Source organism: Sitophilus oryzae, unplaced genomic scaffold (assembly GCF_002938485.1).
Source record: "Sitophilus oryzae breed Bouriz unplaced genomic scaffold, Soryzae_2.0 scaffold_649_pilon_pilon, whole genome shotgun sequence".
NCBI lineage: Eukaryota > Metazoa > Arthropoda > Insecta > Coleoptera > Curculionidae > Sitophilus > Sitophilus oryzae.
This window is the reverse complement of record NW_022147250.1, coordinates 1,458,566-1,482,042: the sequence shown is the minus strand read 5'-3', so window position 1 is coordinate 1,482,042 and position 23,477 is coordinate 1,458,566. Positions and strand designations below refer to the sequence as shown.

The 23,477-nt window shown below is 31.7% G+C and overlaps 1 protein-coding gene across 2 annotated transcripts in view; it reads left to right on the top strand.

Moving 5' to 3' along the window:
• The window catches only part of LOC115887869 (small subunit processome component 20 homolog), a 50,391-nt gene that overhangs the window by 12,868 nt on the left and 14,046 nt on the right, over window positions 1–23,477 (top strand). For both annotated transcript variants that reach the window (XM_030907390.1, XM_030907392.1), the window contains 5 exons: window positions 4,025–6,554; window positions 9,344–9,534; window positions 12,364–12,619; window positions 19,998–20,600; window positions 20,666–20,836. In XM_030907390.1, the coding sequence (XP_030763250.1) occupies window positions 4,025–6,554; window positions 9,344–9,534; window positions 12,364–12,619; window positions 19,998–20,600; window positions 20,666–20,836 (3,751 nt within the window). The remainder of the gene's footprint in view (window positions 1–4,024; window positions 6,555–9,343; window positions 9,535–12,363; window positions 12,620–19,997; window positions 20,601–20,665; window positions 20,837–23,477) is intronic.

The window sequence follows — 23,477 nt, the reverse complement described above, 5'->3', positions numbered from 1 at the left end:
CATCATATTTGTATACGTTTTGAATAAAATTAGAACGGCACTGATAAACCGGTATTTAAGTCGGCCATTTTAGGTTGCGGTCGATCTAATATTTTTCATATGCTCCTTCCTTAATCTTTTTATTTAAAGTTCTGCATAGTGAATCGCAAATAAAATACACAATAATGCTTGTTATAATCTTACTAGTTGAAGCCTAGCGCATCCGCCACGACATCGACATCAGGAAAAAAAATACTTTTTATTTTTTTTAATTAAAGGAAAAACAAAAAATCCGGCGACGACAGTTTTTAGAAGAGTCAATTAGGTATCTTTTGGTAAAAAACTTTCTAGAGCAAGTCGTTACTTCAGTAGGGACGACACTGATACACATAATTTTTTTTTACTAATTTGACATTGATAAAAAATCCTTATTATTACTTATTATGCGCGGTATTACCGGCACCAAACCAAAGAAGGTGATATCTTTAGAAAATATTTTGTCATCTACAACAAAAAAATAATACAATAATTCACCGCAATACACCAAAACACTTTACTTTTGCACTGGACGCAGGTTTTGGTAACCATGTTAGCATCATCAGCTAATGATTAAAACTGAGAAATGGGCGCGCAGTGCAAAAGTAAAGTGTTTTGGTGTATTGGGGTGAATTAGTGTTTTATTTTGCTGTTGTAACCCAAAGGTTCCCCTAAAAAGATTAAATAAAAAAGAATCTAAGTTAAAAAACAAAATAAGGACAAATATTTTTGTGCTTTTCCTCTCTAAAAAAATATAAATAAAAAAATGAGAGTTGGAGTTACAGCATTTCCATTGAAATTAAATTAATTGAGCCTATGAGAACCATAATGGTCCAAGTCGCATAAAACAGATTTCAAGATATAGGAGCTTAAAGTTCATGCTTTATTGAAAAATCCAGAGGAATGTCAAATATATTTTTTTCTTGTACAAAGCTTGCAAACATATCAACTTAAATATTGAATGAAAAAAACGGATTTTTTTTTGAATTGTAGTACTTGTTTTTTAGGTTTTTGAGACTTGGACCACTATGGCTTGTATGGCACTATGGCTTAAGTGAAAAAAAGGGGAATAAAAAACACATATTGTATAATATTGTTTATTTTTTATGAAAACAAACTAAACTATGTTTTTAAACATAATTTTCCTCTTCTGAGCGCTCTTCCAAAGGACCCAGGTCTTCCATAATATCTGGATTTACCAAAAGCTTTTTAAAATACTCTTGTTGAAAAGGGGGAATAAACTGAAAAAGTTCCTCCATGTCTTTCTTCTTTTTAGCACTTATTTGCAGTGATTCTGTGTACAATGAAGAAAGGTCGATGTTTTTCAAATATCTAGGAGCAACTTTTCGATTTGGAAGAATGCTAATTTCTTCAAAAGGGTAGTTGTCATTAAGAGTCTCTTTAAAAAAGATTTTGTATGGTTGATCTTTGTGAAAACGAAGCCACCGAATTTATTTTAACCAGGATACTGTAGAGTTCGTATTTTCGGTTTTCTTCCTTCGTATTACTGGCTCTTCTATAGGTTTTATTGATAAAAAAATCTTTCATCTTCATTTCGTATACTATAAACGGGTTTTTGGATCGACACTTTTTCATTATCAAATACCAGTCTTCCGGGACATTCTATTTTTGGCGTATTGTTCAATTTGTCCAAAGTCACGGTCATTTGGGAGAAAAGAATGTCTCGAAACCATAAACTTAAGATCTATCATCTCAAGATCTGTATCCGCCATTAATTTTAACCAAAAGAGGCAATGATTAAAATTTCGATTTTGCCCGCCACAAGCATCTGTGTAGGCAATTCGTCAACACTGTCTGGGTCATATTCACTCTCACTGGCAGGAAATGGCTCAGTTTCAGATTCTTCGGAACTTATTTTAAGTAGTTTTTAACTTTGAAACTAAACACTGTTCCACTCGAGATACCAAGATACTAACACCTACTTAAAGGCACAATGGTTTAAGTCACACATGTACCACTCTGGCTAGTAACGCCAGGAATAGTTCGTTAAAGGGTAAAACAACTAGTGACATTTATTATTAAAATATCAAAGATATGCACACCAAACTCTTGTCAGAAGGTAGATATCTGTATTGTGTAAGGATTTCATACATTTCATACTTCTCGAAATAGTGTTTTGTGACTTAAACCACTATGGCTTCCAAAGGCTCAATTCTAGTTATATGATAAAAATTTGTACAAAGGTAAAAATTGACTGATATTCCTTGTTAGTTATTCTTTATATGTTTTTACTAATATTTCAGTATTATTTAATTTATTTTTTTTAATATTAAATAATATAGTATACCTAGCTATTTCTAATTCTTGTCATGTTTATATTCATATATCTGTTTGTATTTTATTTGCGTGATCTATTCTAATAACACATAGGGGGTCTAATTTTGTACTTAAATATTATATTTTATTTTGTTTGTGTAGTTTTTTTGTGGTAGTTTATTATTAATTTATTATAATTTTGATCTTGTTTGATTAATATTTGATGAAATATCGATATTTGTTAATAAGGCTACTATTACACTATCAAGTTTCTTTGTCAAAGATCTTTTTATAAAAGTTATTTGATGAAAAATTTGATAGTGTTAATATACAATATTTTATAAAATCACACATATTACACTATCAAATTCTTTATAAAATATATTTTAAATAAAATCTTTGACAAAGAAATTTGATAGTCTACTACCGGCCTAAAAGAAAACCGTGAAAAAATTATCTAATTATTTTATTTAAAAAAACGCTTTTGATTGAAAAATATAATAATATACAGGGTGTTCCATTTTAAAAAATATAGTTAATATTCTTTTTATTGATGTGGGACACATTGTGCCTGTAAACATAATTTTAAAATGTACCTCCAATAGGTCAAACATATTTTAGACATAGAGTATTTATTATAGATAAAATTAGTTTTTAGAATTTAATATAGAGTGTTGCATTAAAATGACCAAATTAATATCTAGTTTCGTCATAATCGGATATATTGCAATTTTATTTATATTTTGGGCGCACTTGCTGTTAGAATTCTAAAAATATATTATTTTATATATCAATTGAAGTAGTTCCTGGTGGGACATTATACCGGGTGCGTCTCAAATGTGGCTCACCTCTATAACTTTTTTATTTTTTCAGTTAAAAAAACGAGATTTGGTATGTTAGTATATGACATAAATTAGGATTGATTCACGTATTCAATTGTTTTCAGTCACTTCCTGTTTCACCGGAAATGACTACAACTTTTGATTTTTAAATGACAATCTCGGTATTTTTTTTACTTTATTCGATAGAAAATAACACTCTGAATAGAATGACATATCATATGTCAACTTTTGGCATTTTCGCATATGCTTTATTTGAAATTATAATTTGTAATTTGAAAATTTAATGTTAATATTTGAAATTATAATTGCGGATTGTTGTAAACGAAAATTTTACTCGAAATAACAAGTGTGTAGTATCAATTTATTCGTAAAAGAAGCTTTTACCAAATATGCCAATGATCACTTCCATTTGAAAAAATTGAGATATGATTAAAAATATGATTGAACGGGCATTTTTTAACCGGCCGGGACAAGACACTAAACGATCAAATTTATTTTTCCAAAGCTTCTTGATTAAGAATTAGTGTTTTTAGCTATGGCACTCTAGATTGAAATTTAAAATACGATTTTTTATTAAGCGAGAATGTCATTTCCTCTTGAATAAATTAAAAAAATACCAAGTGTGCCATTTAAAAATCAAAAATTGTAGTCATTTCCGGTGAAACAGGAGGGGACCGAAAACAATTAAATACGTCAATCAATCTTAATTTACATCATATGAAACATACTAAATCTCGTTTTTTTATCTGAAAAAATAAAAAAGTTATAGGTACTTTTTTATTTTTTGAGGCTCACCCCAACTTTTGGGATGCACCCGGTATATTTTTCAATTTAGTTGTAAGTATTGTTTGTAAATTAATGTTAATTGACTTAATTATTGTCTCTTTCAGACTTTTGCTGGAGAAGTTATCTGTGTTTTCAAAATTTAAAAGTCCAAAATCAGCCTATCGGGAGCCAGAACTTTACCAACTGTATTTTGATTTATTGAAACATAAAAATTCGACAATTCAGAAGGCAGCTCTCGATTGTATAATGACATATAAATTTAAATATCTACTTCCCTACAAGGAACACCTCTATAACTTGGTTGATGACAAGAATTTGAAACATGCTTTAGTTAATTTTCGAGTAGATAAAGAAACTACAGAGATTCAGAAAGAACACAGAGAAAATTTAATTCCCGTTATATTACAAATAGTGTTCAGCAAGATGAGCGCAAAAACTGGTCTTAGGACAGGCGGCAAAGCTTCCAGTCAGAATCGCAGAATTATAATTCTAAAGTATTTAGCTGGATGTGAGGAACATGAAATGTTGGCTTTCTTGAAAAAGGCATTTTTTATTTACTCTTCATATATTGATGAGGATGAAGTAAAGTTGGTAGAAAATGTATGCAATGGCGTGGATTTGGAGAAATGTCTGGCGCCCAAAAAATTACTTAGTACTATAAATTTACTAAATATTATTTTGGAGCAATTTGGAGGTCTAATGGGTGATCAAGTACTTACTTATTTGCTCAAGATTCTTCTTGTTATTGGAGCGCTTGTTAATGGCATTACAATCAATATTCAAACTGCACATTCTGGATATCTGTCTACATTGAAGACTGTTAGAATAGCAGCTATAACTTTTTTGGGATCTTTTTTCAATAAGTTTGAGCACTATGCATGGACCGACAATCAAATTACTGCTATTTTTACATGCTTTGTTTGGCCATACCTTGATAAACTAAATATAGATGGTATCCATAGCCCTACAGCTTTATTGAAACTATTTAAACAATGGGGCTCTAACCCAAAATATTTTATGCTACTTGTTAAACATAAGGTTGATGATCCGAATCAATATATTCTTTCGCACATAATTGAATTACTGAATAATAACAAAAGTCACATGAGTGTCGTAATGACTATTTATGATATTATTGAAAATATGTTGAAATATGAAGAAGAAGAAGATGAAGTCAGATTGAAAGTTTCCAATATTAAATCTATAGAAAAAAGTTTTTTTAGCAAGATAGGAACAAATATTAAATTGAATTACGGGAGCTCGATACTTTTACCTCATATACCTGATATTTTGAAAAAAATTAAATGTAAATTGGAATCCAAAAGCAAGAATCTCAATGAATGTGAGCTATTTATATTGTCTAGAATATCGGAGTTGGTATGGGAAAGTGAAATTAGCGATCAAGTATTAACTATCATTTTACCTATTGCACTGAAGAAATCATCAGCCGATGAGCACATTATTCTTAAGCTATTGGACACAATATTAAATCTTATTAGAAACGTTCATAATCCGGAGATTCATTTACCCAATTTGATTCCTTTATTTAGTGAAGTCTCTTATGCTTCATCTAGGAAAGTATTGATAAAAATTCTTGAGCAGATTTCTGAAAAATGTCCAGATTTTACCAACACTGCTAGTCTAGTGAGTGAGCTAAATGCATTTGATGTAAATTGGATTGACCAACCAGATTTTCAAAGGAGACAGAATGCTTTTAAGCTGATTGAGAATCAAATGGACGAGGATAAGATAGATATGCATTTGGGAACTTTGTTGATTCATAATTGTTTTAACTTAATGAGAAATGAAAATGATTTGGCTTTAAAAGACACTTCTTGTCACGTTTTGAAATGTGTTTGCCCATATCTTATTAGAAAATATGAATCAAACTATAAAAGTTTGGATAATATTTTAACAAATTGTTTATTTATGTTAATTAAGAAAGGAATGAGATCAAACAACAATAATTTGAGAAACGAATGCATCTCATTACTAGGACACGTTGCTCGAGAATGTCCAACAAGTCATTTTATTTTGCGAGACCTAAGCCGATTTTGTAATAAAGATGATCTTGAGGTTGATATTTTTGAGAATCTAACTCATTTGCAGATTCACAGACACGCTAGGGCTATGCTTAAATTGTCACAAATTATTCAAGAACAAAAGATATATCCCAACCCGAAGACCCTTGGTCAATTTGTTTTACCTCTGGCTTGGTATTATCTTTGCTCTGATAAGTTTGTTGGAAAGAATAGTATTATCGATGCGTCTATCGAGATGATAGGAACAGTTTGTAAAATTTTGCCTTGGCACCAATATGAAGGAATTTTAAAATATAGTTTATCAGTATTAAGAAACAAGGCTCAATATCAAAAACAACTTGTCCGCCTAGTTGTGGTAATTTTAGATTCATTTCATTTTGATTTGACTAAAGGTTATGTGGATCTTAATACTGAAGCTGAGACACCTACACCCATTGCTGATGAGAATAACGAGAACGATTTACCCCTCTTAGATGAACAAGAAACTGATAATACTGAAGAAGATACATATATAGACGATGACGTGAAAATATTTGGAAAAAATACTGTTTTGTGCAAATCCACTGCGACAAGGGTTTTAAAGACTATCCAGGTAAATGTAGTTTTTGTGTAGTCTTTATTTATATGTTTAATATTGATTAATATACGCAGAGCTAACGGTTTAGATTGGTCGTCCTAAATCAGTAGTCTGTGTTTCATGAGCAATACAAGAACGTGGGATTTGAATTACGTTATAACAAGTTGATAAACGGAATCACAAATAAATGTAGGTCTTTCAGTAGGTTACTACATGCGCTAGGCGCACTCGGAGATAAAAATTGGATGAAGTGGATAAACCAATAATAATTAATTAATTGTTAATGTATTAGTGGTTTAGTCCTTTCTAGAATACTATTCAAAACGCCTTTATCGATTCTAAGTTATTAATAAAATTTGGTAATACCGCATAAATAAAATATGTAACTGCGTATCGCAGTTTTTGCCTCTGCTTAGCATGTTTGACACATTAAAATATAGACCACTGATTTAGCATGAACAGGTTTGTATAATATAGTTTTAATGTTCTAATATAAATCTAAACTACTGAACTTAAAGACCAAGTAAAATGCTGTTAACAGCTCGAACTGGGTTAAGTACATTTCCCATAAGAAAACATTTCTTTAATTTTAAGCATTGTATGACATAGATGTCACTGTAAATGTTTTGTGTACCAGGCAACTGCTCCATAAGTAATCATGGGTCTTACTATCATGGTATACATCCAGCGCAAAATGTTAGGGGAGCAGCCCCATCTATTTCCGGCCAGTCTTCTGCATATCATGAGAGCCTTTATGGCTTTGCTGGTAGTGTTCTTAATATGCCTGTTCTACAGGAGTCGCGGTTTGTCTGAGTTGATACTCAGCCCGACAGTCCTACACCATCTCTCAGTGATACGGAGTCCTCTTTGGATAATATCAGACAAGGTGCCTTCATGTTTCCCCCGAGCGATCATGACTGATTTGGTATGTTAGTATGTGACATAAATTAGGACTGACTGACGTATTCAATTCGGTCACTTCCTGTTTCACCGGAAATGATTACAATTTTTGATTTTTAAATGGCACCCTTGGTATATTTTTACTTTATTCGATAGAATATGACATTCAAATATCATTTTGTTTGACACTCATTTGTCATATGTGTCATTTTGTGTAAAAAAATTGTATTTTAAATTTCAATCCAGAGTGCCATGGCTGTATTAAAAAACACTAATTTTTAATAAAGGGGCCTTGGAAAAATAGATTTGATCGTTTAACGTTTTTCGTGTCTTATCCTGGCCGGTTAAAAGATGCCCAAATGGTATTTTTAATAATTTCTTAATTTTTTCAAATAGAACAGGGGTGGCTCATTAGCATATTTGGAAAAAGCATTTTTTACAAACAATTTGTTACCGTACACTTGGTATTGTGAGTCAAATTGTCGTTAAGAACCGCATATTACAATTTCAAATAAACCATATGTGAAAATGTCAAAAGTTGACATATGATATGGCATTATATTCAGAGCGTCATTTTTTATGGAATAAAGTTAAAAAATACCGAGGGTGCTATTTAAAAATTAAAAGTTGTAGTAATTTCCGGTGAAACAGGAAGTGACCAAAAACAATTTAATTCGTCAATCAATCCTAATTTATGTCATATACTAAAATACCAAATTTCGTTTGTTTTATCTGAAAAAAAATGAAAAAAGTTTTAGGGGTGAGCCACTTTTAAGACGCACCCGGTATACATTACTTAATTTAAAAGGAAATGTGGATGGTATCTAATATTAAAATTATTTTTCTAAAAATGTATAAATATTAATATAAATCCTAAATAATCTTTATACTGAAATAATTTTACATTTTCCTACTTTTATGTATATGTATACCGCATGATTGAAAATGGTGTTAAATGGCTTGAAACTGATCGAGAACATACTTCATAAAATTTTACATATGTGATAAACTCTGACGGTTTTTTTCATTCTACGGGAAATTACAACGTTCGTTCAACTAACATTAATATTATGAAACGGTTTAGCTATAAATTTTATTACTGACGGGGTTTATGTTGAATAACTTATTATTTGTTTAATAACGTATATACATACTTTTGTGGCGGGCTCATCTTTTGAAAACATTTTTGGTCTTTTGCTATTATATGTAAGAGTTCTAAGTTTTTTTTTCATTTCATTTTAAAAATATAATAAACTTTCTCTAACCCACCCTCTAGCGAGGGGAAGAAGACTTAAACCTAATAATCTTTTCGGTGTAGCTTTTTGGCGTGACTTTTGTCTTTGGACCTGATGATGGTATAAACCTGAAACACGTTGCCCCATTACATAACAAAAATTATTTTTTGAAATAAATAATTTGAAAAGATTGTGAGGTTTGAGTCTCCTTCCCCCCGCTAGAGGTTTTTCATTTTTTTTTAAATATCTTCAGAGATATAGCGTGATTAAATGTATTTATGCACTAAAGTTGTCTTTTTAAATGGAATACTCTATTTTTTATATGCCTAAGGGGTTTATAATAAAATTCGCCTTTCAGAAATACTACAATGTCATAATCACAATATGGCTAGAGGTATGGCATCTTAGATCTCGATGGTTTGTCATTTATATTGAGTAGTGAAAAATGTGTTTTCATTAGTAGAGTAGTAGAATTCAAAAGAAGCAGAGTAGTAGAATTCAAAAATCAAAAATTATAAGGGATATATTTGAAATATATAAAAATTGCAATATAAATTAAAACACCCTGTATAAAATGACAGCTATCTTTATTTCTAAGCCGCCTCAGAAGCCATACTTTTCGATTGTATGGTATTTATCTGTTTATATTTATTTATTTTTGTTGTTTAGACTATTCTGTTGCCCCAACTTCATCGCTCATTAGCAGAACTGACTCAGTATGACCATTCTCATAAAGTAAATAGAAAGAAAACAAGTATTGAAAAAGAAGAAGAGGACTTGGCAAGAGTGCCTATTTCATTGGCTGTGGTAAAGTTACTTCAAAGGCTGCCAAAAGAAATATTGGAATTAAACTTACCTAGGTACTTATATAAATTATTATACTATATTTTTATATCTCCAATTGTTAGCATAACAAGGCATATACCATAGGTGTAATTTCTAAACCATTCTAAATTGGTGGTCTGTAATTTTAATTATAAAGCTTCATTCAGAACCTCGCAATTACTGGTGTCAATTACACTTTATACTTTTAATCATTCACAATGTCTAAAAAACACAATTAAAATTAATAGAACATCCTAGCAACAGCTTCCAGTAGTCAGTTGTATCCACAGAGAAAACCTAATATTTAGCTTATAAAACAATACATTTTTGATGTCTAACCAAATTTTGGTCTTGACGAATGATAATCAAAGGCTAAAATGACATCCGTCGCAAATTTTGAAGTATAAAGGTTGATTCTCACTATACCTTCCATATCAGCTCCCTTCCGTTTTCCTTCCGTTTACATAAAATATATATTATATCATGTAAATGAATAAGACAATGCACACTATCTGTTCCGTTTTCCTTCCGTTCCATATCCTTTCCTTCCACATATTTTTTTGGCGGACGGACTGAGGCGTATCGGAAACAGCGTTGTCAAGTTTTTACATTTGTACCAGCTCTGTGAAAATTTTGCTGATATTTATTTATTCTTTCACCTCTTAATTAAATCTATTACCTTTTTCAAAAGATACAAATTTTTAAAATAAAACTTTCCTAATGATATAAATTGTACAATAAAAAGTATGGAACTGATACCGAACGGAAGCTTATGTATAGCGCCAATACAATAAAAAAATACAGAACGGATATGGAATGAAAGGTATAGTGAGAATCAACCTTAATTAGTGGAAAAACTAAAAGTTTGTTAGATTTTTCCACTAATTCTTTTCACTAATTTTGACGTTCTGAATGTTTAAATTCAAATTACAGGAACAAACTTCTGCGCTAACTGAAACCACTAATTTATTCCACTAATTGGGAGGTTCTGAATGAAGCTTAAAAGTATTTGACTTACATTATAACCAGTTGATAGACGAAGATGCCGCCATAGTTACTTTTTGTTCATTTATTAATCATTTGCTCAAGTTTGCCCAACAAGGCATACGTTACAGTGACAGTTGTCTATCATTTTAATTCAGTGATAAATTTGTTTTCTGTCATTTTCTGGATGTCGTCAATCATTCCTGATACGTTGAACAACCTTTGTCAAACCGCTGTGCGTTTGACATATTAATATAAAATAATTGCACACTACCTACAACAATTCAGTGACTTACTGCTAAAACAATTCATTGTATTGTTGTATGCAATTATTTTATATTAATTAAAGTCGAACAAACAGCGGTTTGACAATGGTCTGATGACGGCTGAATAGCCGCAACCGGTCACACAAAAATTTTTTGATAATGGTCTGACATTGATTTTGTTTATCACATTAATAATCTGTCTCATAATTTTATCATGAGCCACTCCTTTGTGAAAATGAACAGGCTCTATAACTTGATAAATATATATTTTTGATATACAGGGTGTCCCAGCAATAAGTGCAAGTATTTTAACTGGTAGTATAGTTCAACCCCAGAAACACGCTTTTGAGTTTTTTTTTGGGGAAAAAAAATGAAAATTCGAAATTTTTTTTAGTTTTTATTTAAAAACAATAATTTCTTAATAATATGGCAACATTGGTAGTAGATTAAATTTACAAGAAAGAAAATCCAGAAATGATCCAGTGGTTCTCAAAATTTTACCAAAAAATATATTTTTTTGGAAACTTTCAAAGTAAAATAACTCCTTTATTTTGGACTTATTTGAGAAACGACAAAGAGAAAATATGTTTCTTTTATCGAGATATACCACCCCTTAAAATACTTGCACTTATTTCTGCGACAACCTGTATAATAGTGAATAAAAATTGATATACCGGGTGCGTCTCAAAAGTGGCTCACCCCACATTACTTTTTTATTTTTTCAGATAAGAAAACGAAATTTGGTATTTTAGTATATGACATAAATTAGGATTGATTGACGTATTCAATTGTTTTTAGTCACTTCCTGTTTTACCGGAAATGACTACAACTTTTGATTTTTAAATGACACCCCCTGTATTTTTTTACTTTATTTGACAGAAAATGACACTCTGAATAGAGTGAACTTTTGACATCAATCATATGTCAACTTTTGACATTTTCGCATATGCGTTATTTGAAATTGTAACATGCGGTTCATAACGACAATTTGACTCGAAATACCAAGTATGTGGTACCAAATTATTCGGAAAAAAATGCTTTTTCCAAATATGCTAACGAGCCACCCTCGTTTCATTTGAAAAATTGAGATATTATTAAAAATACGATTTGGGCATCTTTTAACCGGCCAGAACAATACACGAAAAACATTAGATGATCAAATCTATTTTTCCAAGCTTCCTTATTTAAAAAATGGTGTTTTTAACGCAGCCGTGGCACTCTAGATTGAAATTTAAAATACGATTTGTTTTTAAGCTGAAATGTCAAAAGTTGACATATGATATGTCATTCTATTCAGAATGTTATTTTCTATTGAATGAAGTAAAAATGTACCAAGGGTGCCATTTAAAAATCAAAAGTTGTAGTTATTTCCGGTGAAACAGGAAGTGATCAAAAACAAATGAATACATCAATTAATCCTAATTTATGTCATATACTAACATAACAAATCTCGTTTTGTTATCTGAAAAAATAAAAAAGTTATTGGGGTGAGTCACTTTTGAGACGCACCCGGTATAATAAGCATGCATATAATTTGTTTTGATCTTGTAATTTTTGTCTTATTACGCTTTGATAATTTTGAGGTATAAATAAATATGTAAATATTTCTTTCAGGGTGTTTTTAAAATTATGTACTTTCTTAAAATCTCGTTTGGAATCAGTGAGGAAAATAGCCAGGGAGACGCTTCAAAAAATAATGGGTACTTTAGGTACAAAATACTTAAGAATGTTGATAGCAGAGATGGCACCTCTTTTCAACAGAGGCTTTCAAGTGCATGTTTTAGTATTTACAGTTCATGGTGTATTAAGATCTTTGAAAGATGCTTACGAACCACATGATATCGACGAAGTCCTTTTAACAGTAGTTAATGTAAGTATTTCTATTCTGCCGTGTAAATGAAAAACGTCTTAACTACAACTGAGAGATAAGTGTGTAAAACAGATTAAGGGTGTTTCCAACTAAATCAGAACCAAAAACATCTTACCTTGTTGTATTGAGTGAATTTAATAAAATTTATTTTCACTTCAAGTGCAAATTTGATGGATATGTTAAGCTGCGTATAAATATGTCGAGACGAGTGCGAGAGACACCCGAGACGAGTCAACCTCAAGCGGATTTGAGGTTGACTCGTCATATTGGGACGGGGTCTGAGCTTCGAGCCGAGCCTATGCCCAGCCGGACGGCGTTGTCTCCGGTTTTTCCGGAGCCTTTGGCGAACCATCAAAAAGATTGGGGCGTCTATTTAACCAGTGGCGTATACACCGCGGCTCCGCGGAACAATTGCCTCGAGTCTCAAGGGGCTCGGATTCCACATCCCATTTTTATATAAAAATAAATATTCTTTCCTTTATTTGTAATAATGTTAATAATGCATCCTAACTAGAGAGATGCAATTTTGTCTTCTCTAAAATAGTATAGGTAAGTTAGCCAAAGTAGGTAAATCTCATATACAAAGATTTATTAGTGATTTCTTTTATAAAAACATGAACATTTTATGAAAAATGAATAAACGTAATGAACTTTTCGTCGAGTTATTAACGGCTCAAACGTAAATTATGCGCTATTTCTGCTGAACGGAATTAAAGATGTAAAACAAGCTTCTTTACATATAGGATACATAGAAGATAAGAGATGCAAATCGAGTGTGTTGAAAAAGGTGGCCATGCTCTCAGAATTCCTTACGGTACTCTCATAAATAAAGGGAATCGACAAAGAAAGGAACGATTCGATATAGAAAAATCCAGAAATTTGAACTATCCAGACTACTAAGAAACTTAATTTATGACAAATATGAAAATAATAAAGTTCCCGCCATAGAAATAATTAAAAAAAAACTCTCCGAGCTTTAAAAAAACCCTGTTCAGAAAGCACATTACGGCGAAGGTTTAAAAAACTGGGAATTAGATTTAAAATTATATACATAATAATATTTTTAAAATTATTAATAAGCGTGCTGCAATGATGGAAAGCAAATAGAATAATAATGTGGCGAATTGAATACCTTGAAAAAATATACAACTTTAGAAATGAAGAAATGCAGATATATTATTTACAATATATGTTCCAGGTTAGTTATTGGCATTTAAATGTAGATTTAAATTAATAATTTAAATCTTAATTACTTAAATTTCTAATTTTTTAAATAAATAAAGTCGAATTAGGTCTTATCTTACAGGGCTTTCAAATGGAACGGAGCGTCCGCGACGGACCGTCCGCGACTTCGAGCAAGTACCATGAGCTTATATGAACAATTTCACCTGGATCGCGTATGCTCCGTCCGGATGAGCTATCTTGAAAAAACATCTGTGCGGACGCTCTGCGCGTACGGTCCGCTCCATCTGAAAGCGCTGTTACTCTATTTAAAATTTTTATAGATGTACATACCACATACAAAATATATTATTGAATAAAATAATTAAAGACTCAAAAAAACGGCACTGGCAGAAGGCTCCGCCGCCGCCGCTGGCGTGCCGTTATCTCCATGTATCTCAGTCGGTGTTCTCCAGTTTTTTTTAATGTAAACAGGGTCCCAATATAATTTAAATTTATCATGAATTCCTTTAATTTATCTAGCTTGTTTTTTTACCTATTTTGAAATTAAATAAACATATACAGGGTATTTCAAAAAACATGTTCCATCTCTCTTGGGGAAGTTCCTCACGTAAAAAAAAGATTTATGTTTTATATCAACCAATCCAATTCTGCTTTGATTCGTAGCTACAGGGGGTTAAAATAGGGTTCCCAACCGTCCTCTATTCCAGAAACAGTCCTCTTTTTGATCTGATTGTCCTCTTTTCTCTCACGTATTGAAAACTTTTTTACATACCAACTTCAAAATCTAAAAAATATTCGTTTATCGCCACAATGCTTTAAAGAATTGTTAATCTGTGTCTTTTATGTAATTTTATGTTTACTTACTGTTAGTTTATGTCTTGAAAAAAAGTTTGTTGACAATGGTTTGCTTTATTTTAATAAGTTTTGAGTATAAATATTTTTGTGTATTTTAAATATTTATCGCATACCGTTTATATAACTTTTTGGTAAATTCTCGACATTTGAGCGACGTTTCAAAAATGTTTCGCCTGTGCCTTTTTTTATCCTCTCGCCCCTATTTTTTATTTTCAAAGTTGCCAACCCTAGGTTAAGTGTTTTATCATTTTCTTCCAAGTGCTTTTAGTAATTTGAGATCGTTTGATGACTGATTTAGTTCTGATCCGGGTAGTTTTTTGTATAAAACAGTGCCACCATCGTCGATTTTTTTCGTTAAATGCGAATAAGAAAATATCCTGATTATATTCTGGCCCTATCCCTTATTATTTTTATTTACAAGCGATCTTAAGTTTATAACATATACATATATTTTATTTAATTGTTAACATTAGGGTAGTTTTACCAATTGTGTATGTGTGGAATTCCACTGATATGTGTTTTAAGTTGTTTGTTAAATTTTTAAAATTTTTTGATTGTATTTTGCTCTCTTAACTTTGTAGTGTCCTGAAGATGCAAATAAATTTTGCGAAACGTCGACAAATTTAAAACAAAGGACTTCTGTTGATTTTTTTCGATCCTAATCCAATTAAAAAACACATTATACTTAAATTTATTAATTAATTTTTTAAAATATTGAATGGTATCGAATAATACTTTAATATATTTATCAATATTTTAAAGTATCGATACTTTATATTCAATACAACCGATACCAAAATATCGATACTGCCTCAGTATCGCACAGCCCTATGAAGAATTTTGTGGGTTCGCCAAAGGCTCCACTGAAAATGGATAGCCGCGAGACAACGCCGTTCGACTGGGCAGGGACTCTGCTCGAGGCTAAATCGCTCGGCTCGAGGCTATAATATGACGAATTCCGCTTGAGGTTGACTCGTCTCGTCCTCGTCTCGGCATATTAGTACGCCTTTTGGAAAGAATTTGCTATAGCCTCGTTTCATACTCGTTGCGGGTTTGTCTCGTACTTGCCTCGACATATTTATACGCGGCTTTATAGTTTGATGTCCGGTTAATGTCGACATTAACATGTTAATGTTTGGGTTAGGTTATGTTTAGGTTGTGTTATTCTCGAGATTAACCGGGTAATGTCGACATTAACCGGACATCGGACCTTAACCGTAACAGATAGTACCACATATTTACAAATATTACCAATAAAGATGACATCAGATAAGGGGTTTTTCGTTAACAGGATGGTATTACACTATATGTATAAACTACTCAAAACAATTATCGCATATTTTTAAATAAATAATATTATCAAAGTAAAACCTCTGAAGGCGGGTAAGGGGACAAATAACTCACAATCTTTAAGATGTTTATTTAAATTTTAATGCTTCAAAAAAAGCAGGGTGCGACATGTTTCGGGACTTAAACAATTCCCATCATCAGGCCCAGAAAGACAAACGTCAAGCTAGGAAGTAACACCATTCGGAAGAAATAAAATTAGTTAGAGCTGTTAACATTCACACATCTCTCTCATTGTAATTATAAATTGTATAGCTTTTCAAGAGGGAAGCCTTTCGTTGTAATACCAAATAAATGTCTATATCATAATTTTCATTCACATTTATTTGCCTACCGCCTTCAGAGGTTTTACTTTGATAATATGTACTCACACTGGGTTAGAGAACATTTAGTTTTTAAATAATATTAATTTAAGAAACACAACTTGGAATTCTCTGAATTACGTTTTTAAGTAGTTTGGGTACTGTAAAGGGAAATATTCGAAACAATAATCCTACGCACTGTCATGCAATTTTTAGTTGGCCAACTATTTACTTTTGATTTTTAAATGGCACCCTCGGTATTTTTTTACTTTATTCGATAGAAAATGACACTCGAATGACGAAATGAATCGAATGGCATATCATATGTTAACTTTTGACATATTCGGTCAAAAACAAATTGTATTTTAGATTTCAATTTAGAGTGTGTGGGTGTGTTAAAAACACTAATTTTTAATCAAGGAGCCTTGGAAAAATAGATTTGATTGTCTAATACTTCCAGTGTCTTGTCCTGGCTGGCTACAAGATGCCCAAATCGTATTTTTAATCATATCTCAATTTTTTCTAATAGAACGACGGTGGCTTATTAGCATATTTGGAAAAGGCATTTTTTATGAATATAATTTGATACCACACACTTAGCATTTCGAGTCAATTTGTCGTTATGAACAGCATGTTACAATTTCAAATAAACCATATGTGCAAATGTCAAAAATTGACATATGATATGCCATTTTATTCAGAGTGTCATTTTCTATCGAATAAAGTAAAAAATACTGAGGGTGCCATTTAAAAATCAAAAGTTGTAGTCATTTCGGAAGTGACCTAAAGCAACTGAATATGTCAATCAATCCTAATTTAAGTCATATACTAACATACCAAATTTCGATGTTTAATCTGAAAAAATTTTTGAGACGCCACCCGGTATATTGGTTGCACATCTGCAAAAAAATTGCCTGTCAACGCGTAGCCTAAGGCTACGCAATACAATCAAATAGTTGGCCGATCGGCTCCATAAGAATGTGTTGTTTTTACTTTTGCAGCTAAATAGTCGACCGACTGAAAATTGCATATCAGCGCGTAACCCAATTATCTCAAAAAAACTCGCAAGAGAAAGTTAGAAAAATCCACGGTTCATTTAGAAATATGTAATAATTACTTTTTGTCAAATATGCGATAATTGTTTTTAGTAGTGTACATATTAAGTATTTCACTACAAACAATTCAAAATTTGTTCAATAAATTTAATTGAAATATAACAATAAATGTGTACTGCATGTCAAATTCAATTCTATTAACCATATTTTATTATTCAATATACAGGGTGGTCCGAATTGTTTTCCGGAAACTTCGGCAGTATATTCTACAGATAAAAATAAGTAAAAAAGTTCATATAAATGGATGTCCTAAAATGCTTTGCTTCGGAGATACAGGGTGTAGAAGTATCATTTTTATTTCAAATTTTTTCTGAATAATTTCTGAGCTAACGCCGATATTTAGATGAAAATTGGTGTCTGGGTGTATTTTGACATGAGAAATTCGATTTCGATGTCAATATGACTCCTATCTATAGGGGGCGCCACCTACATATTTTTTAGCTGTTTTGAAGTAGTAACTTTTCGTCCGTACCTGTATGAAACTACCGAGTAAGAAATATGCATTTCCGTCATGGCATAGGTATGGTAGGCTATTCAGATCGGCAAAAAAAAGTTTGTTTAATTTCACTCAAAATGAGTTATTTGGGTCATAAATGACCTAAATACAAAATATTTTCATGGTGTCTGTCTGACTGTCCGTCTGTCCGTCTGTAACACGATAACTGAAAAACCGCTAAACCGATTTTAACCAGATTTGGCACAAAAGTACTGTGGCACCCGAGAATCTGACCATTAGTTTTCGGTGGGGGTGGGGGGTTTTAAAAATTTTTAAAAATCGTAACTCCAAAATTACAGTAGCTAGCGAAACGCGGTTTTCAATTTAAGATTAGGAATAATATTTGCAACAAAATTTGTAATAACATCAAAATCAGTCAAAGACGCAGTTTTTAGATATTCCGTGTTTTCGTAGAAAATCCGTGTGGAGAACTCTAAACTCCCATCGGACGCGACCCCAGGTGGCGGATAGGGGAAATAACCGCGGACCAAAATTGGAAAAATTCCTTTACTTTGAAACTAAAAGAACTGCCTACCAACTTTTTATTAACATATTTTAGTATGGTCGGCTATACGTGACTCCCGGCGACAATTTTTTCTAGCTTTCCTTTCTTTTAACGTAAAAAAGGTCTCTTGGTAAAAATCGCTGCGAATAATGGTTCTCAAGATATTTGAAACCTAAATAGTCATACATGTCATAATTACAAAAATTATACATGTCGACTGGATAGTTATTAGTCTGAAATAGACCTGTTTGCTGTTGAGATTTGAACACCGGTGTTAGGTGTTGTTCACCACCGGTGTTTCAGTCGGTGTACCGGTGTTAACATCGACACTGGTGTTTATCTTGACACCGGTGTTTATCTCAACACCGGTGTTTATCTCGACACCTGTGTTTATCTCAACACCGATGTTTATCTCAACACCGGTATCGCGATGAACACAGGTGTCGAGATCATCACCGGTGTCGATGTTAATGGTGCCATTTGTTTTTTTTTTATTTTTTTTTAATGTAGAATTTTTTAGTTTGCTACGAATTTTTGTTTATGTTTTGTTTTGTTTTCTGTTGGTTTTTGATTAATTTTTTACTTTATAGTTGTTTATCTGACGCTTCCACTTTATTTTAGTGATTAGTCTGGCAAAAAAAATATATTTAAATTTGAAATCTTTAAGTTAAAGACGGTGCGCTGTAATAAACGATAAAAATAAGCACCGATATGACATAATTATTATCATGCTTATTTTGAACTTATTAATTAACATTATTTCTTCTTTAACCCGTTTATCAAACACCGGTGTCGATATCAAAACCGGTGTCGTAGTCAAAACCGGTATCGTGATGAATATCGGTGTCCAGACCAACACCGGTGTCGAGATGAACACCGGTATTGTAGATAAACACCGGTGTCGGCGTCAACACCAATTAGATCTACCGGATAGCCCATATTTGACCACCGGTGTCAGCCCAACACCGGTGTTCCGGTGTTTGGAACAGGCCTTGTCTGAAATAATAAATTTAAAATGTTTTTGTGCAAAAATTCAACAGAAACTGTTTTATGGTATTTTTTCCAGAAAAATTCATGATTAGCTTAAAAAAATTAAAAATTACCAAATTTTTCAGTCAAATAACCATCTAGTCAACATCTTTATTTTTTGTTAATAATGCCGTGTAGTGACTATTTCCATTCCAAATATCTGAAAACGGTTGCTCGTAGCAATTTTTATCAAGAGACATTTTTTACGTAAAAAATTACGGATATACATATTTTTTTCACTCAGTGGTTTTATACAGGAACGCACAAAAAGTTCTGACATCTCAAATCAATATTGTATCAAATCATGTAGGTGGCGCCCCCTAGAAGTAGGAGTCATATTGACATCGAAATCAAATTTCTCATGCCCAAAAACACCCAGACATCAATTTTCATCTAAATATCGATGTTAGTCCAGAAATTATATGGAAAAACCCGAAATAAAAATGAAACTTCTACACCCTGTATCTTCGGACCACCCTGTATATTAGGTTTGACCCCTTATTATATTTTTATTGTAAAACTGATAGTAATATTTCTCTTTTAGCTGTGTACTGCTGATTTATTTGGCGTTCTTTCAGAAGAAAAGGAAATAGTAAAAATTACTGTTAAAGTGGCAGAGGCAAAGGCATCTAAAAGTTATGATACTTTGCAAATTCTTGCTCAATACATGACAGAAAAATGTCTTATGGATTTGGTTTTACCATTGAAACAGATCATTGAAGTTAATCATTCCCATAAAATAATTCATAAAGTACAAGAAGCATTAAGGTATATTGTACTGGGTTTAATCGAGAATAAGTTTATATCTAACGAGTCTTTATTGAAATTTGCTTATGGATTATCAGCCCAAAAAATTTTGGAGTTATTACCTACAAAGACACCATCAAAGGGGGATAGTAAAACTAAACAAGTAATAGAAAAGGAGGACTGTTTTATAATACCAAAAATACCCGGAAATAGAACCATGTATAGGGAATTAAACGTAAAGATGTCTTCAAATACAAACAGCTACATATTGGTAGAGTTTGGTTTAAGATTATGTTTAATGCTGTTAAAGAAAGAAAGACTCAGGGATAATATGTACAAACCCTATATTGATCCTTTTATTGTGATTTTTAGAAATTGTTTAAAATCAAAACACGTTAAGGTAAAATCAATATATCAAATAGTGTTTGTAATTTTGTTAATACATAGGTACATTCTCTTTTTTAGTTATGCACACTGACTCTTCAGTGTCTTCAATGGGTGATGAAAGATGAACTACCCCAAATGAGTCAACACATTAAATCTATAGCAAGCGATATGTTTTCAATTTTACATAAATATGCAGCTTCAGGTTTAAGCAAGGGAGATAATTTTGACTTGGTTGTGTCTGCTTTTAAGGTATGTAATTATTGTTTTTTTTTTATGTGGTACAGGCTGTCCCATTTTCGTGTTATAATGTGAAGCAGCTTTGATGTAACTGATTTCAATTATTTTAAAGTCGCAAAAAAGAAAATAATGGAAAATTGCCTATCCTTCAAATATTTTCCTAGATATTTTCATTTTTATGATTTAGTGTCAGTAGATCTTTATTATTTGATCAAATCTAGGTGGCTGTGATATGTCTGACGTTACTTCAACGTAGCTGTCTAATTAGTCCAACTTTAACAACTAGTTATCATTTTATGTCAGTTAAAATAAAAAAATCTCAGAAATTTGCGGAAAATGGAAACTTATCCTACATCAGAGAGAATTGATACGATTCGATTAGTTAGAATTCTACACTTTAGAACAATTAAATGCTCCTGATTTTGTCTAGTCTGGGCATTTTTATGGGGATATGTTAAAGACAGTGTTTACAAAACTCGACCAACTATTGTCGACAATATGAGAGAAATGATTGTATCTGTTTTTCGAAGTAGAACTCCACATATGCCTTTTAAAATGAAAAGAGAATCATTTTATGCAGTGAACAGGAAAGGCAACATTTTGAGCTTTGATTTTACATAGCTAATTTTTGTCACATAATTTATACGTTCATATTAGTTTAATTCTGTAATAATTAAAATATGTTTTAAACGCGTATCCTTTTATTACTGTTGAGTATTTTACTCTATATCCTTTAATTTTTAACAGCCACCCCCTAGATTTTTTCAAATAATAAAGATCTACTGACTTGAAATCATAAAAATTAAAATAACTAGGAAAATGTTTGTCTTAGGGGTAAGCAACCTTAATAATATTTTGAAGATATATGAATTTCCCATTATCGGAATATTATACTGTGCGTTTCATTTAAAATAAAGGAGTAACTTGCTTTTAAAAGTGACCAATGTTTTATATTAATTTTGTCTTACGCTTCTTTAATAAAAATTAGGCATACATTTTAGGCTTCCGCTTCTTTAATAAAACTTGCCTTTATTTTTTTCCTAGAATCCAAAAATCAATTAATATATAGGGTGTGTCATTCCAAAAAACACAACTTTGATGTATAACTTTTTTTGGGGACACCCTGTATAGCTCTATATATTTTTAAAAAATTTTGTTTTTAATTATAATTCTAATTAACCTACATATGCTCCCAAAATTTCATTTCGATATAAACTACCGTTCTCCTTGGAGCTTCCGCGTCGTATGAGAGGCGCCACCATGTATCAATATAAACTTTGGATGATACTCTTCAAAGTAACAGCGCTTTCCGATGGAGCGGACCGTCCGCGCGTACCGTCCGCGAGTTCCACAAGTTTAACAGTGTTTTCAAATGGAGCGGAGCGTCCGTGACGGACCGTCCGCGACTTCGAGCAAGTACCATGAGTTTATATGAACCATAGACTTAAAATAAAATATAGACTACACTATTTACATCTCAACGCGGAGAAACAACCTTTTTTGTACACATGTTTACTTCTGGGTACAGTCGACCGAGCCTTCCTCATCCAGCCTATGTTGTCACGTCTTTAATATTATCAATATTTTTTTTCTTGTTATACACATATATTGAGATATTAATACTACAGTTTAATAAAGTAGGTTTTAATATTCCATAGATGTATTAAATAGTCCTTATACTACTAAATTATAAGTCGGATACTGTTTAAAAAGGATAAGTTCTTTACAATATGATAACACCGATTAGAGGCGAGGGAGCCTATTCATTCATTTATTACCTTGTAGTACGCGTGGCAAGTGTGCGGTAAAGCTTTGATGCCGCTATGTCCCCGGCTGTATTAACGCATTTTCTTAGTTTGTAGTCCTTAAGTGTTTATTTTATTGACTTTTTCTGTTCAAGAACTATAAAATATGGTTCGCCAGTGCCAAATTTGCAAGAAATTTGACTTAAATAATCCATTTAAGTCTTGAAACGACTTTCGACCGGTAGGCAACTCTCAATTTACCCATTGGGAGTCAGTGGCGTTGTTGTAGAAAGGCGCTTATTTAGATAATATTTTAGTAAAATGTAAAATCTGAATTTTTTCTCTTATATTACATTATTTACTTACTTACATTGTAACAAAATCATAATTATAACCCTGTTAATAATTAATAATGTTTTTATTAAAAATATATTCCGGTTTATTCTAAAATTATCTTCAGAATCTAAAATAACATACAAGAATTTTAATATGATATTACATTATGAGACAATATTTTTTAATATACCGGGTCGTCTCAAAAGTGGTTCACCGCTATAACTTTTTTATTTTTTCAGATAAAAAAACAGATTTGTATGTTAGTAGGTATATGACATAAATTAGGATTTATTGACGTATTCAATTGTTTTTGGTCTCTTTCTGTTTCACCGAAATGATTACATCTTTTGATTTTTAAAGGCACCCTCGGTATATTTCTACTTTATTCGATAGAAAATGATAATAGAATTCTGAATAGAATGACATATCATATGTCAACTTTTGACATTGTCGCTTAAAAACAAATCGTATTATAAATTTCAATCCAGGGTGCCATGGTGTTGTTAAAAACACTAAGTTTTAATCAAGGAGCCTTGGAAAAATAGTTTTGATCGTCTAATGGGTTTCGTGTC